Source organism: Solea senegalensis, unplaced genomic scaffold, assembly GCF_019176455.1.
Source record: "Solea senegalensis isolate Sse05_10M unplaced genomic scaffold, IFAPA_SoseM_1 scf7180000014317, whole genome shotgun sequence".
NCBI classification, from domain to species: domain Eukaryota; kingdom Metazoa; phylum Chordata; class Actinopteri; order Pleuronectiformes; family Soleidae; genus Solea; species Solea senegalensis.
In genome coordinates this window covers 89,185-104,965 of record NW_025321019.1, presented here as the reverse complement: position 1 = coordinate 104,965, position 15,781 = coordinate 89,185, and the positions used below count along the sequence as shown (strand labels likewise).

At 39.7% G+C, this 15,781-nt stretch overlaps 2 protein-coding genes across 3 annotated transcripts; one reads left to right on the top strand and one right to left on the bottom strand.

The window, feature by feature from the left end:
• Positions 1–113: 113 nt before the first annotated feature.
• maf1b (MAF1 homolog, negative regulator of RNA polymerase III b) lies at positions 114–5,871 on the top strand. 2 transcript variants are annotated; one of them, XR_006358522.1, is made up of 8 exons: positions 114–668; positions 1,561–1,649; positions 3,572–3,703; positions 3,812–3,974; positions 4,079–4,200; positions 4,283–4,402; positions 4,551–4,680; positions 4,800–5,871. XR_006358522.1 is itself a non-coding variant. In XM_044016291.1 (8 exons), exons 2-8 carry the CDS (start codon positions 1,567–1,569, stop codon positions 4,822–4,824), a joined length of 735 nt encoding a protein of 244 aa, XP_043872226.1. In that variant the 5' UTR covers positions 114–668; positions 1,561–1,566; the 3' UTR covers positions 4,825–5,871. The 2 variants fall into 2 exon arrangements, 1 of the variants encoding a protein (XP_043872226.1); XM_044016291.1 differs by having other exon boundaries at positions 4,591–4,680.
• A 61-nt stretch (positions 5,872–5,932) lies between these two features.
• On the bottom strand, positions 5,933–15,395 carry arl8 (ADP-ribosylation factor-like 8). The gene is made up of 6 exons (XM_044016292.1): positions 14,989–15,395; positions 11,212–11,272; positions 10,988–11,135; positions 9,010–9,093; positions 8,711–8,862; positions 5,933–7,684 (listed from the first exon to the last, which is right to left on the bottom strand). The coding sequence occupies exons 1-6, from the start codon at positions 15,032–15,034 to the stop codon at positions 7,636–7,638; spliced, it is 540 nt and encodes a 179-aa protein (XP_043872227.1). The 5' UTR covers positions 15,035–15,395; the 3' UTR covers positions 5,933–7,635.
• Between the last annotated feature and the right edge of the window lie 386 nt (positions 15,396–15,781).

Genomic DNA, 15,781 nt, shown 5'->3' with positions numbered 1-15,781 from the left:
AACCAATCACATTAGGAGTTCTTTTTATTGACGGTCAACGAACAAATCAAAGGAGGCCCTGAATTTAAAAGTAGGCGTGTGTGTGAGCGATGATATATAAATCAAAAGGGGCTGGACAAGAGCGCACAGAAGATCCCGTTGTTTTGATAGAAATAGGTCAATTGTTGCTCTAACAGAACGATTTGAGGAAAATTTGACCTGCTCTGACAAATTAACACGTCGAGTAGCTCGTTAGTCGCTACTTCTCTGATCGAGTCGCTCGGGAAACGGCGACTTGATCCAGCTAATCCGAAGTGCGTTGTGATATCAGGTCAAAAGGGATGCCGCTGCAGACAGACTCCGACGGACGACAACAGTCTCTGGATTTGATTTCGTCGCATTTAATCGGGAAGAGCAGCTTTTGTATAAATTTAAAAAGCCTCAGAATAACCCATCCTCGACCGAGTTCTGTAAGATGCTGTAAGATGAGTAGAAATTAATAGTTCCGCTGTGACGTGAATAAAAGGGACGTTTTTAACATTCGGCAGGCTAACTGCTAACGCTAGCTGGACGGGGATAAAGCGGGGGGAACGTTAATCTTTAGCGTCTCGGAGTGATCGTAGGTTTGAAGACGACGAACGTCTGTGAATTGACTTGTTTTCTTCGTCCTCTGCTGAAAATAGTGCTCGGTGAGTAAACTGGATTAATGTCAACAAATTAAACCAGGAAGACGATCTGTCAACTTGCATTTAGTGGGTGGGGGAGGGGCACTCGTTTATAGACGGGGGGGAAATTATTTCAAATGTTTCCAGAGGGGGCGCCAACACATCACATGCTAATTATTTACAAGCTGGTGTCATTTTACTGACTGAATAATCCAATGCCTTTTAAGTTGAAACAAAAGCACCAACACGATACTGAAAATGCGTCATGTTGAGTCTTTACTACTAAACTTACTACTACTTACTAAATGGGTACAACTGGCCGCTTTATTTGTAACAACCACAGTTATTATCATTGTTATTATTATTTTATAGAGCCATTTTGAAAACACAAGCTGGCGAAAAGCTTTGGCAGATACAGCAAAACATTTAAGTGACTTATGCAAACAAATTATTTTACAAATACATTTAAAAACAGTTTAATGACACTGTAATAATGTTTCAACGGGATACAAGAGAAATACTAAGGCATAGTGACGAAATTTAAAAACATAATCAAAAACATAATTCAAGCAAATGAAAATAACAGGCAAGAAGACTAAATCACTCCAAAGCAAACTGGTTAAAACACCAGAAAGAGACAAGGCAAAGGAAAGGGAAGACAAAAGTACAGTAATTCCCTCTAAATTGTAAATTCTCCTTTCTATTTTCAGTATATACTGAGATTGATTCTTCAATAGTTTTAATAGTTTATTCATCTGTAACAACTATGTTTTTACCCTGGAACCTTTTAGAAGTTGTCTTTCCTTTTAGTTTGTCAGTGTGGAAACAACTCCACATGAAGATTTGAAGATTGTTTGTTTTCCTCTCATGACTGTTGAACTTACATTTTTTTGTGTGCTATGTTCTTGGTTTTCAGTGAGAAATGAAGCTGTTGGAAAACTCCAGCTTTGAGGCACTCAGCTCCAGGCTGTGTGTAGAAACAGGAGAGTCTCACATTCTTGGCAGGTAAAGGAGTAATTTATGTGTGTTTTACAACACCAACGTCTGTACACATTTACACACACATATTGTGACTGTTGTTCAGACAAATATAGAAGTTGACACGGCCCAGGCTAAATGTTCTTGTTGTCAAATGTTATGAAATGAATAATCTAGGAAATAAACACAGAGTTGTCCTTGTCCCAGTTTACAAACACTAGTAGGGAATAGATTCATTGTCTGCCTCCATTACAATAGGTGGCAATAAGGGGTTTGTAGTTAAACTGGTGGCTAGTTGTCTTCATACCGTCAATTAATTATTTACTTATACTTTTTGAACAAGAGCATAAATTCAGTCTCCTTTGGATTTTTCTCGCGCATTATGCAGATGTGTTAATCTGAGAAATTAAAATTAGTACAATTTGAGTCAGCCTGACATGTTAACATGTCTTGTGAAAGTTTGATTTGGTCAGACTGATACTAAAGCTGACAAGCCTGCTGCACGCACACTCAAAGTATATACGTTTTTGAGTGTTCAGGAACATAAAGTGCACACGCGTCGTTAATACTGAGGTGAAGCAAGATCAAGTCACAAGCCTGAGGTGTGTTAAAGAACGGCAACATCCACACGACAGCGAGACCTGCAACTCGCTTGTTTACATCAAAGCTAGACCTACTGGAGAACTGAGCATTTGTTGTGAGGAAACTTTGACTTTGCTGAAGTTATGCTTATGCAGGAAGTGCTCTGTGTGGCATGATGTCATGGAAGAAAAAAAGGGGATTGACGGTATGCGAGGTGTGGCTGGTTCAGAGATCTCTGTCTCGTAAACAGGGGTAGTGTTATGCAATAGCACAATAACAGACTGCTGAACTAAAGGCCCATTTACCTGTGGGCTTTGTGGAAAGTTAATAACTGACAGTTTTTTTCACTCAGCGACACAGCAGTTTATATAAGAGCTTTTCAGTTGCAGTGATCGTGACATTAAGGGCAGTGGGCTGTGGAGTTATGCTGCTGTCTGGTCTTTCGTGCAGGGTTCAAGTGTGTGGGCGCTTCTGTGCTGTTGTGACTCTGATGAGTGATACTGCTGGTGTCCGCTCTCACCAGTCTGTGCCTATTTTGGAGGCTAGTGTTGAGTGTGTTGTTTGCATGCAAGCATAAACACATGTGATAATAGTACGACATAACAGCTGAGATCTGCTGGAGTTGCCAGCGCTGATGGTGTTCAAGCTGCTTAGCTGCTCAGGATTAGTGAGGCTAAAAATGTACCTTTTTTTAAGAAGTTTTGAGGAACGTTATCTTCTTTAACAGATTTTTTTTGCAGATGGAGGAAAAGTAAGACTAAAGCTATGGCCACCAAAAAAACTGCATCAATTATCAGCTGCTCTGATTTCTAACAATTGGCCATAGAATAATCAATATTGTTGATAATTTCACAACCTTCACTCAGCTCTGTTTTATGTCCAGTCAAGCATTTTGTTGGCGAGTCAGCTGTGTTGTGGGTGGAAAACCAGGGCAGTTATTTTCACTGTGGTGTCTTCTGCCTGTCACTCCGTGTCCCTATAATTAGGCTGCCAGGGCCAGAGAGGGTGTTGGTAGTTAGTCTGTCTAAAGTTGCACAACCTCTTGCTCTTGCATAACCTCTTGGTGTGAGTGTGGGGGGGAAAAATAAACAACTGCACAGCAGTGTGCTCCTATTGCGTATCTGTGTACAGAGACATGTCTGACCCAGATACGTGAGAGAGCAAGAAATTTTGGCACCAAATCGTTCTTGTCAGGTGTTTGGTAAAGATATGTCTCCCAGTGGAAAGTTGTCAAGCAGAGTTACAAGTTTCATGCTCAGTAACTGGAGGTTGATCCCTCATAATAAGCAAATAATCACCACAAAAACCCAAAAAAGTCAGTAAATGTGAATATTTCTTCATAAAATGTGTCATTTCTACCCCCACAGGATTGAGAGCTACTCCTGTAAGATGGCAGGCGATGATAAGCACATGTTCAAGCAGTTCTGCCAGGAGGGGGAGCCACATGTCCTGGAGGCTCTCTCTCCCCCACAGTCCACCAGCACCACCAGCCCTTCACAGTGAGTACTGCAGGCCACAACCAATCACTAAATGATAGCTAGAGACGAATTAGGATTCGGTATGAAGAGAAACATGGGCATCATTCTGTGTTTTCTGTCTTTGCACAGACTGGGGAAGAGCAGTGAAGATGGGGAAAACCCTCTGAGTGACAAGTGTTGCAGAAAGACACTTTTCTACCTCATCACCACACTCAACGAGTCCTTCAGGCCGGACTATGACTTCAGCGCCGCACGAGCCCACGAGTTCAGCCGAGAGCCAAGTGTAAACTGGGTCAGTCTGCTTGCTCCGACCTCGCTGAGAAGCAGAGCCTGAATTTTTCACGTCACCTTAATGAACGCCAGCTAATTAATACTTAAACCGGTTCTTGTCTGCAGGTGGCAAACGCAGTGAACAGCAGCTTGTTCTCGGTTGTTGGAGAGGAGTTTAACTCTCTGGGGCCAGAGCTGTGGAATGCCATCGACCAGGAAATCAACCTGCAAGGCTGCGACATTTACAGGTGAGAGTGTCTCTGCACTCATGTATGTAGGTGTAACAGGATAGGTTTGTGTTCTAATACATGTCCTTAAACATGTTCACAGCTACAACCCTGATCTGGACTCAGACCCCTTTGGTGAAGAAGGAAGCCTCTGGTCCTTCAACTATTTCTTCTACAACAAAAAGCTCAAGAGGATTGTGTTCTTCACCTGTCGCTCTGTCAGGTCAGCAACACTCGGGTTATTTACCGTTACATCCACACCACATTTTCAAGACAATTCACCAGAAACGGAGTAATGGGGATGTAGTTTTCTCTTTATAAACTTGCATATCTTTGCTATTTTTTTTTTTATTTTCATTTTTAAAAAGCAGCAAATACCACTCTTCATCACATCATCTGTCATGTCTGCAGTGTCCTGAGCGGCTATGGTCGTGATTCTCTGGACAATGAGCTGGACATGGAGCTTGATGAGGAGGAAATGGATGGCTTCACTGAGGACAGGTCAGTCTAAGGATTGCCTACTTTCTAACATTGATTTGCTTTTATTACAGTGATTTCACTACATGTTTATTCCTGTTAATGTCTAATTTGTATTTTCTTTGTTTTTTTTAATATCTCAGGTGCCCCAGAGCTCTCTGTGTGTAAATTTTCCCAGATTTACACACCTCGGCCAAATACTATCCGGGATGTTTTCCTCCCATTCTCCACTCCATGCTACCATTCTTATTATTTCTGGGACATTGTTGCCTCCTTCAAAGCCATGTTCACTATTTTAGATAAACGCATGTCTGAAGTCTTCTGTTCTGCTGGCAGTGAACTATGATCCATAAAGTTTTTTTTTCCTCCTCGACATTGCGGTGATTTTGAGCTCCTTCATTCTCCAGTGTGGTTTCTGACCTGAAGCTCCGTCCAGGCCCAAGTAGAACACATTTATACGCAGACGCACACTTGCCACGTTTCCAAAGAGACCCAGTTATGGACTATTGAGAAAGGTCTTTTTATGGAAGTGTGGCCAAAGATGGACTGTAAGCGAGTCTGAAGTTGTTGCTCATGATGTCAAAGAAGAGTCCAGATGACACCAGCACCAATGAAAACTGATAAAGTTTATAATAATATTCCGACCTGGGGCGGGGCTGGGTCCATATAAATAATATAGTTAAGGCTAATGAGCACAAAGCTTGTTCATCCTTTGCTATTTTGTGTTGCTTTAATGTGACAGTGACGTTACTGTGAGAACTCTTTTTAGCACTGAGTTTGTAACATTTCTATGTTGTATTATTGAATCTGTACCCGTTAGGAGAGCAAGGCAGCTTAGAAAACATATCAGCCTTTATTGAATGCTTTTATTCACCCGAGTTGTATGCTTCATTTTATATCTACCATCTACATAAAGCATTACATTACCCATTAACTCCCTAACTTTTCTTGGTTGGCGCTCACTTTTAAATGTCTGTCTTGCCAGTGTTTTCTTTGCTCATTCCCTCAGTGGAAACGAGGCATTGAAAAGTGAATGTATAATAGTAACTTTAGAGGGGAAAAAAGAAAATCTATTGAGAAAAATTGCTGATGTGCTCGGCATTCTTTTGTAGAAATTGACCTTTTTACGTTCCTTAAAGTGAGTAGGACTGCCATGTCTTTTCTTGACCGCTTTTCCATTGGCCGATATTAATGTTAATAAACTAATGTTTGAAAGAGAACTTGTTTTTTTCCCCCATCTACAAAAACAGAAAAGTCACTTAAACTACTCAGAAGCTCAAGACAAACTTTTTTATTAAAAACATACAGTACATGACCCAGACTAGAATAAACCACCACGCTGACAGTAGATCACAATTCTATGCTTTGTGAGATCACGGTAAATGTACTGTAAACCTTTATGCCGCGAAGAGTCTGGGGGCTGCACGGGTGAAAAAATACTTTGTCTCACTACAATAGATAATAAATTCTATAGAATCAGTGGCCTTTCCAGACCAACATCCTCACAGGCTCATCACCGTTTTGGTTTAGATGTCATGAAACATATGCACCTCCTGTCTCCGACACTTTGAACCTTTGGTTTCAAAATGTCGCATCCAGATCTGTTGGCAAGTTCAAGGAATTCTTACGCCGCATCAAAGGGCAAGACATTATGAGCAGGCCGTCAGATCTACACACATGGTCCTCCAGACACTAAGTAACAGCTTAGTTAAGGCTGAGGATCGAGTATAACGCGTGGTTCATTATGAGAAACATCCTCCGACAAATGTGTGGCACCTACTTCATGGCAGCTTATTCTGATCCTTTTGTTTGGAAATAATAAACATTTTAAGATGCATACATGCCAAGTTCGCAGCAGAAATGTAGTAAAAATGTTTACAACAGGATGCGGTGGATTGGTTACACTCACTCACACATACACATACTAGTGGAGCACCAACGACCATGTGTTAATACAAAACAGGCCTAGATACGCACTCGCAATAAGCAACGCAACAGAGCAATTAATAAAAGGGAAAAATTACAGAATAAAACCTTTAAAAAATTATAATGCATCACTGACATTGACAGTGTTTAAATTTAAAATACTGTTATTAAAAACAGAACATGGTACTTGCCCCTGAAATGACACGACTGCCATTTCATGCTTTTTTTTTTTAGCCATTTGCTAAATTAAATAAATAGCTAAAATCATTTCTCTTTGTTCCTTGGATTATATTAAAATGGAGAAACGTCGCATGCCAACACTTTTTGAATTGAGATAATTTGGCTTGTAACATACAAGTACAGGCTCAGAATTAAAAAAGAGGGAGTTTTAACTCCACCACAACAACCGCGAGAACTAGAGTGAGAATAACCACAGAAGGTGTAGCTTATGAAACTCAAAAGAAATGTAACAGATTGTGAAAACATAATTGAGTAAAACTCCTGATGAGCTTTGTGCAAAAACCTGGTGCCACCCTCACCATCAAGACTCGTTTTTACAATACTGCTGACAACGAATCCCCTCGTTTGTCTTGTTATATTTGACCTGAACATGAACAAACTCAGAGAAGCAACAAAAAAAATGAAAAAAAAAGTTAAAAAGTAGTGTTAAAAATACAGCTGCATCATATTATCCAAACTGGAAATCACCATGATGTCTTGGCCGACTCTGAAATGATGTAATATACGAAGTGGAAATGGTCCAAATCCAGCGCAGCCGTGCCTTGCACTTGGATTTCCTCTCATCTCAGATAATCATCTGCTCCTTTATGGTAAAAAACAGTTTCTCGCTCCAAAACAGTTCAGTTCACATGTTCTGGTTTTTCATTGATTTTCACTGTAACAGCCAGGCACGCCAGTGCGTCCACACTGTACCGTCTGTAGAGGTCAAAGTCCAAGTCCGTCATTAAAATTTAAAAAAGGAACAGTAAACCAGCTGTGTCGCCACCGTGTGGCTGGTTCAGGTAGTGAGGCCATCAATGGCTGAGGGAGGGGCTATCTGAGCCCAGCCCTGGAGGTCATCCATTCAAGACCTTGACATAAACTGAAAAATAAAAAGGTGAAGATGTTGGTGATGAAAAACTAGTAGTGATGAAGTCTTGTGAAGGAAAATATCTCAGCAGCTTCAGTGGCATCTGGTGGTTTGAAACAGCCACAGCAAGAGACGACTGATTTCATAAGTTCAGAGGCAGGGAGTTTTCCTTTTACAACTTATTTTAATTACTCCATCAGATAGCCATTTGCCGAGTAACAAATGGTTCAAATTTCAAGTATTAATTCAAGTAACATTAATTTTAGAAAATTATGACACTTTCTCATGCACATGCTTCATTCTCACACTTTCTCATGCACATGCTTCATTCTAGGGGGGAGTGGCTCAGTGGTTAAGACCCTACCCTGTGTGCGAAAGACATGATGGTCGCAAGTTCTGGCTGATTGTACTCAATTCCATTGTAAGTCGCTTTGGATAAAAGCGTCTGCTAAATGACATGTAATGTAATGTAATGTAATTCTCGTCAGCTTCCGCCGACTCCCGTTTGCACCGTGTTATGGTGGTCGGTCTGTTGCTCCCACAGAAAATATGCAAATGTTCTATTTTTGCAAGATGACGGAACACAACGCTTCAATTCAGCAGAATTCAACAGGACAGGAAGTCAAACACCAATACAACATTATTTCTTAACATTGTACTGTGATGACAGTGACAGTACTGTCTGTCTAAGTTGTCTCTTAAATGTGACACTGTAAATTTAAAACAGCACACTGTATTTTCTGCATTTATTTAAGTATTTATCAGTAATACAAGAAATGTGTTTTACACTGAAATGTATTTTCAGTTAGGGGCCACTGTGCTGCTAGTAAAAAATAGTTAGTCTGGAGTTAGTCCCTGTATGGTATTATTGATGTGCCTCTTTAAGAAGATGAATTAAAAACAGATGGGTAATTATTGTGGTTTGCCATCATGGCGAGCTGATGGAACTGGATCAATACCTAAGCCTTGAGTTGATTAAAATTCTGCTAACCACACGTATGCATGGTGGGGCGATGAGGATGAGCATATGCGTCTTACCCCTCTCCTGTAAGTGCACAGCAGGACTGTATATGCCACGGATGGTCTTTGATGGAGCTCAGGGTGAGGTATTTGGAGATCTCTGCAGCAGACATACAGTCCTTCATATCCTGCTTGTTGGCAAATATCAGCACAGCTGCTTTTCGCAGATCCTGTGGGAGAGGACGCACAACAATGAAACCATAACACCACGTCATGGCCTCAAGCTCTGAACAATGTAGCTGCAAGAGGTGGCCAAAAATCAATATCCATTACAAAAACAGTCACTGGTGTGTAGTCTACTTAAATTATATTTTTACCTCATGAGCCAACATCCTGTAGAGCTCCTCTTTAGAGATGGCCAGTCTCTCTCGGTCTGTGCTGTCCACCACCAGGATGATGAACTGCAGAAGAGGACGCAAAAGAAAAATCACACTTGAGTGACCTCCTTTTCAAAAGAGATTTACAGCAGTGAAAAGGCAGCACAGCAGGAGAACAATTCCAGGCCCAGAGACTCACAAAGGCCACTGATGACCGCAACAGTTAATGGCCCGTTTTAAATGACAGAGAGTGACCTCGAATGACAAAACACCAAAGGCCTGTTAACCATGTGATGTGAGAGACAATGTTCAAACCAAGGCAACGACTCAGGAAAGAGACACTTTATACTATACAATTAAACCAGTCAAAAAAACATGTCATCTAGCATGAAAGTGACCCATGTGATACAGGACTGACTAAAAGAGTGAACATGGGTTACTGTGGTAACTACAGAGCCCCTAATAATACCGATTATGAGTCTATACTAGAACAAATCTTTATGGTTTCTATCTATTTAATTCAAAAACACTTTTTGAAGGTTATGGATCTTTTCAGATCCTGTTTTAACATGTCCCACGTTGTACAACCACACATAGTCTTAAATATAACATTCCAAACCTGGAGTTAAAAAGCATCATGATGCCCCTCCTGTGATCACATTTGGCATCGCCACCATTTACTCACAGTACACTAATGACATGACCTTATGATGTTTGTAAAAGGGTTAACCCAAGGAAATCAGCAAATAGATTAACGTACAAGTGACAATCACTAAAAAAAACATGAAACCTCAAATCAAATGTTAATGGTGGTGGTGACATAGTGACTGTATTTAGTCAATTCCTGGGGATGGATTGTGTATCTCGGGTATGTGGAAACATACGTCTTCAAACCACCTCGGAATATTGTTTCTGTGATCAGCTCCAAGGACACATTCAGGATGGATTAAGTGCTCAGACGCAGTCTTATCTGGACATGATCACATCACCCAGGACAGGTGTGAATACCAGGTCTGACTGAGGTCCGACTTGAACTTGTTTTTAAATTAAACAGAAAACATCTCAAACGTAATTATCCAACAACAGGGACATTTGATGGTAGCCGGTGAAAGGACACGTCTTCATAAAAGACAACTACATGATACAACGTAAAACTCAAGACATCACTTGCAAAATGCAAGATCAAAATGCTGAGTGAAAGTAGTAAATGTCACAATACATAACCATCTAAAATTAGTTTATCCATAAAAAGAAAAAAACAATACATGCTACAGTCACAGATCAGTTTAACACTAAAATGTTAAGACTTAAAAGAAGTTTACTGAATTATTTCCAAAATAAATAATAATTAGCCTATTTCATATAGTTTTTTCTGTGTTGTTTCATGTTTGTGGTACGTTTTACTTTTTTATGGCTGCGATGAATAATCAAATAATGAATGCCTAAATTAATGTACAATTAGTTTAATAATGGAATTAACAGTCTTTTTTTTCAAGAAATAAAACCCTGTTTCCAGATTCCTGCTTATTAAATGTGAATACTGCGACAGTAAACCATTCCATTTGGTTCATGAAAATAAACCATTTGAGGATGTCGTCTTTCTGAGGTCTGTCAAACACAGATTTGTTTTTAATATTGATGAATCTGCCAACTCATTTCAAGGTTAATATATTCCCCTACTTTCTTTCTTCTCCCTTTTGTTTCTTCAGCAAAACAGTTTGTAAAAGATCTCCCACACATCTGCCTCTGCCAGTACTCGTGTTTCCTCGGCCTCTGCCTTCCCCGCACGGCTGACGCTGACCCAAGCTTTGCTTTTCAGGCGGGGCCCCTTTGTCAGAGGCTGACCTCTGACTTGGGTGGTTCCTGCTGGCATCTGTGCTCTGAACAAACACACCAGCTGCCAAGCTCAGGACGAAAATGGCCGCCGGACAAAACGACAGTTCCAGTCGCCTGCTTGGATAAGCGTGTTATTTCTCACCTCCGTATTGGAGTAGTAAGTGTTCCAGGAAGACCGGAGCGACTCCTGCCCTCCAATGTCCCACATAAGGAAGTGGGTGTTCTTCACCACTATCTCCTCCACGTTGCTTCCGATGGTGGGAGATGTATGGACTACCTCGTTCATCAGACTGAATACAACAGAATCATAAAGTGTGAGCTTGTGAGTTTCAGATACTGGAAGAAAGGAGTTATAAAAGTACTTACAATTGATAGAGTATAGTGGTTTTCCCTGCGTTGTCTAGTCCAACAATTATCACCTTGTGCTCTGAAAAACAGACACAGAACATTTCATTAATCTATGTCAATTAGAAAATCACAAAAGCTGCAGTTGTTCATATCTTCAACCTGGAATTAGAATATTATTGTGTTCAAGGTCCAGTGTGTAGGATTTATTGAGGAGCTAAAGTTTCACCATAAAATTCTCCCCCAAATCCTACACATTGAACGTTTTTCAATCATGAAGTGTACGACTGCCCTGTCTTGTTTTGAATCTTTGTGCATCACGAATCAAATCCCAGTCGCAAAATACCCTGTCAGAATAATTGCGATGAGCCATTTTCCCAAAATTATAAAACACTCTAGTTTTCAGTAGAATATTATCAACAAAACATCTAAATTGTCTTTAATGGCAGTCACTGAGTGACTCAGTATGTTTACATGACATTAGGCAAGGGAAAACAAATTATTGTGTTAGTGCAACCAAAACATGTTACTTGGACTGAAATTCTCAACACAACAAGATTTAGAGACATAGTATAGCTTCACATAAACGTTAAGTCAGACCAGAGTCAGACACAAGCTGGCCTGAGAACTCCGTGTATATGCTTCAATTCACATCCAGAAGCCAGTGAAACAGAAAAAAGAGGAACAAAGAATAAAACACATGACGAGGAGACCAGTTTTTTGCTCTTTCAGCTTTAAGAAATACATTTTTAAAGTTCATTGATGGTAGGAAAACTCAGAATGGTTCTTATCATGCTAACAAGCTGACATCGCTTCTTAGTGTAGACAGACAAGCTTCATTCAATCAAATCAATTCTCTACTAGTAAAATGGGACAAGGTCTACTTGAATGTATAGTCTCACATAGCACTACTACTTAACTGTGCGTGGAAATGTTTTGTTCTTTGAAATTCTGCTTTCAAATTTCTGCCCATTCAAAAATCTAAAGTGTAATACTCCTTTCCTTCCTCCACAGTCCCTGACCTCATTTTACAAGCCTCCCTAAACCTACAGTAAAATCTAGCCACTCGTAAAATCAGCTAGTTAGGCCTTTGAGGAAAGCACAGAGAGAAAACACCACAGACTTGATGCAGAATCAGAGGTGACACGTACATGCTAAAACATTCCACTTTAGTGTTTTGACTTTTTCTGCCATCTGAAACCTCTGGCCGCCAGACAGGAAGGAAGTCTGGTCAGAGGGCTTTGCAGCTCTGACTCTGCGAGTCCCCCATACTGACTTTTGGAGAATGTTGCATGTCTATTGCTTCCGTTACGAGGAGCTTCCCCCTGGCGATTCTGACAGTACAGCAAAAAACAAACTGTCCCCATTAACTCAATACTATTCTCTGTGTGTACAAATTTACTGCTGTGGGAAAAAATGTTACTCCAGCTCATCTAATCCTGGTGGGATCAGATACATTGCTGCAAGCAAATTACAAGATAATATAAATGGATTTGTTTAAGTAAATTACAGACACTGAATGTGTGTAAACACTGAATGTGGGAGCTTCGAAACATGTTTAACAAACACAGCAGTAAATGTTTGAGAAGACACGGATAAACAAAATGTTGCTATTCCAAAGGAAACTTTTGAGACTTATCTGCTCAAACAAACTTCCAGATGTACATACTCATGTAGAAACATGTACACATGATCCGAGGCATGGCGAGCCTTATCCTGAAATTTTTCAGGCCATCCACTGAGATTCACTCATGTTACACAACTTTCTAAAAGACTTTTATCTTCCATTCGGTCTCTTAACCAAACACATAACAATATAGAGGGCCATATTGGAACAGTCTATCTGCATTTATACGGTCACTATCTACACTGTTACCATTCAATTCAAAGAGTTTAAGGAGGTCTCTGAAATAACTTTTGAGACAACTGTTGTTTTTCATTTTGTTTGTTTGTTCCTTTTTCTGGACCTACTCAGCTGTTACTTCTCTATGCCAGGTTTTTGTTGCAGTCTAGTTTGACTGTTGTTTAGAGTCATTTTAGGTTTCCAACCAAAAACTTCTTGCAAATAAACTGAACTCAAAACAAAACACAAATTTAAAGTGCAATGATATAAATGCAAGGAAGGTGTGGTTTGATTAGCTGCTCTTCTAACAATTACAGTTAATTACATGTTGTTGTATTTTTTACATCATATCTCAACAGTAATCTCATTCAGTGAAACGTGACTCCTGGAACAGTAGTGTAATTCCAAATTAGGGAATGGATACAGGACAAAGAGTCCTTCTCTTATAACCTCAGTGGTCAGGTGGAGTGATGAGGGACACAAGTCGAAGTAATTACGCAGGTTGAATTTAAGAAGGTGTCATTTAATTTCAATTACTAAATTGCCAATTATTCTGATAATTAATCGGAGTGGGTTTTATAAATTAAACATGCTCTGTGATTTCTCAGCTTCTTAAATGTGAATATTTTATATAGTGTTCTTTGCACCACACAAAGAGATCATTAAGAAATTAATACTTTTGGTTTGTTGACAAGACAAGACATTTGAGAACATCGTCATTTCATTGTTTGGGAACCACCCATCATTTCAAGGATCAAACTAATTAATCAGTTGAGAAAATACAAAACAGATTTAATTAACCCTCTACTGAATACCATCTACTATGCTTATAGATAAAACACTTTTTTGACCCATTAAGCTATTTTTTTTCTACATAGAAATTATAGTAGTTTAGGACAACAACAGCTGACCTACTGTTATCTGAAAGTGAAGCAACTTTCCCAATAGATAATACTAGTATAATCTACATTTCACAGGTTTTCCAGTCACTCGAGGGAATGTGTATTATAATAAAATGTGGAGTGAAAAGTGACTTAAAGCTGTAAATGCTCTTGCAGGCTTATGAGCACTTAGAGTAACTGTGTAGGTTGAAAAGCATACTATGAGTGGGTGCAGTTAACGGGAAGATGTAGTGCAAACGATCTATTACTTTTAGAGATACAACTAACAATTTATCATCAACTAATCTTATTATCTTGATGAATCGAGTAATTCTTTGGTCCCAGTGTTTCCCAAACCTGGAAATGATAATTTTCTCAAATGTTTTCTTTCGTCCACAAACCAAATGTATTCAGTTTTTAATATTTCTTCAAACTGAAAATTCTGAAAGTAAGCCAACTTATTTGGGCTGGAACCACCCGTGGAGTTCAGAGACATAGGTCTTTAATGATACCAACTTAAATTTGCTCTCCCCAAAAATGCCTTGAATCTTTGACGTTTTCTTCGGTTTGCAAACATATTTATGTACTGTGGTACATTTACTTGGAGGAAAATCAGAAAAACTGTTCTACTTTGTATGCCAGGGTGTGTGTGATTGTTATTTTGCTCAGCATTCTTACACCACTATATTTTAACATTGGTGATACTTTGAGAACTTGGTACAAAAAGTTTGAGAATCACTGCATTAAACAATACAGATAGAAAATAATTAAGTAACTGCATCCACTTACTGCAAACGACTACAAATTTACTGGCGAGCTCAGTTTCTCCATGATACACATTTATCTGAAGACTCTGAGAAAAATCTTTGTGTAAATATGGGTGTTTTGACTTGCGACTTAAACAAAGACACACTTCTGAAGACGGAGCAGCGCGAGTCATGAACTCACACTACTCCACTCCTATCTGCTTTAATTGTCGAGCTAACGGGCTAGCACTTTATATTATCCACGACTGAGCAGCTTAACGGACGGTTAGTTAATTAGTAAGCCTAAACAAAAGTCAGTGACACCCACCTTGGTTACAGAAGAAGCTCCACAGTTTAGCGAATATGAGGCCCATTGTTAAGAAGGTGAACACCGGTGTGTGTGTGTGTTTGTGTGTGTCCGTTCGTTAGCAGCAGCGGCGGCAACAGCAGCACCGAGCCTCTTCTCTCACCGTCCACACCGTACGATCCGTGGCTGGCTGCGGCTAGCTAACATTAGCTGGAGGAACCCTTATCTGCAAAACACATCGCTGACTGTTTTAACGCGGACTCCATGCGCACCGACAACAGCTAACAACCGTGACGATAAAACAGCGTAATGTAACACAGAAGTGGCGACTTGTTTTCTGACGTTTAACCGCCTGACAGTGTGCTGTTACAAGCGCAGCTACGTGTTGACCGTCCGACGCTGCTGCTGCTGCTGCTGTAGTCCGGTGAATAAAGCAACCCAGGCTATAACATTTTCTTCCGGTTACGTAATGACGCATGACGTCGTTACGTTTTATAGTATTCAAAAAATAATCTCTATATATCAGCAGTCTTGTATAAAGTACCTTAAATGGATACTTGAGTTTAAGTACAAGTATCTTACCAGAAAATGACTTTGGCAGATGTTGAAGTCACTTTTTTAAATAATGTTACTTAAGTAAAAGTATACTTTTACTTTTACTTTTAAGTATACTGATACTTCAAGTATATGACATTTATTGTACTTAAGTATCATTTTTAAAAGAAAAATGGCAGCTGAAATTGTTGTTATTTCAAAACATTTTTGCTAAAACAGAAAAAAAAACACCACCTGTAGGAAATGCTGCCACCTGCTG

Excerpts from the sequence above, each read along its gene's own strand:
- arl8 (XM_044016292.1), bottom strand. The coding sequence starts at position 15,034 with ATGGGCCTCATATTCGCTAAACTGTGGAGCTTCTTCTGTAACCAAG. Across the intron at positions 11,136-11,211 it reads ACCACTATACTCTATCAATT|TCTGATGAACGAGGTAGTCC; the intron begins GTAAGTACTTTT and ends TGTTGTATTCAG. Across the intron at positions 8,863-9,009 it reads ACAGGATGTTGGCTCATGAG|GATCTGCGAAAAGCAGCTGT; the intron begins GTAAAAATATAA and ends CCTCTCCCACAG.
- maf1b (XM_044016291.1), top strand. The coding sequence starts at position 1,567 with ATGAAGCTGTTGGAAAACTCCAGCTTTGAGGCACTCAGCTCCAGGCTG. Across the intron at positions 3,704-3,811 it reads AGCACCACCAGCCCTTCACA|ACTGGGGAAGAGCAGTGAAG; the intron begins GTGAGTACTGCA and ends GTCTTTGCACAG. Across the intron at positions 4,681-4,799 it reads GATGGCTTCACTGAGGACAG|GTGCCCCAGAGCTCTCTGTG; the intron begins GTCAGTCTAAGG and ends TTAATATCTCAG.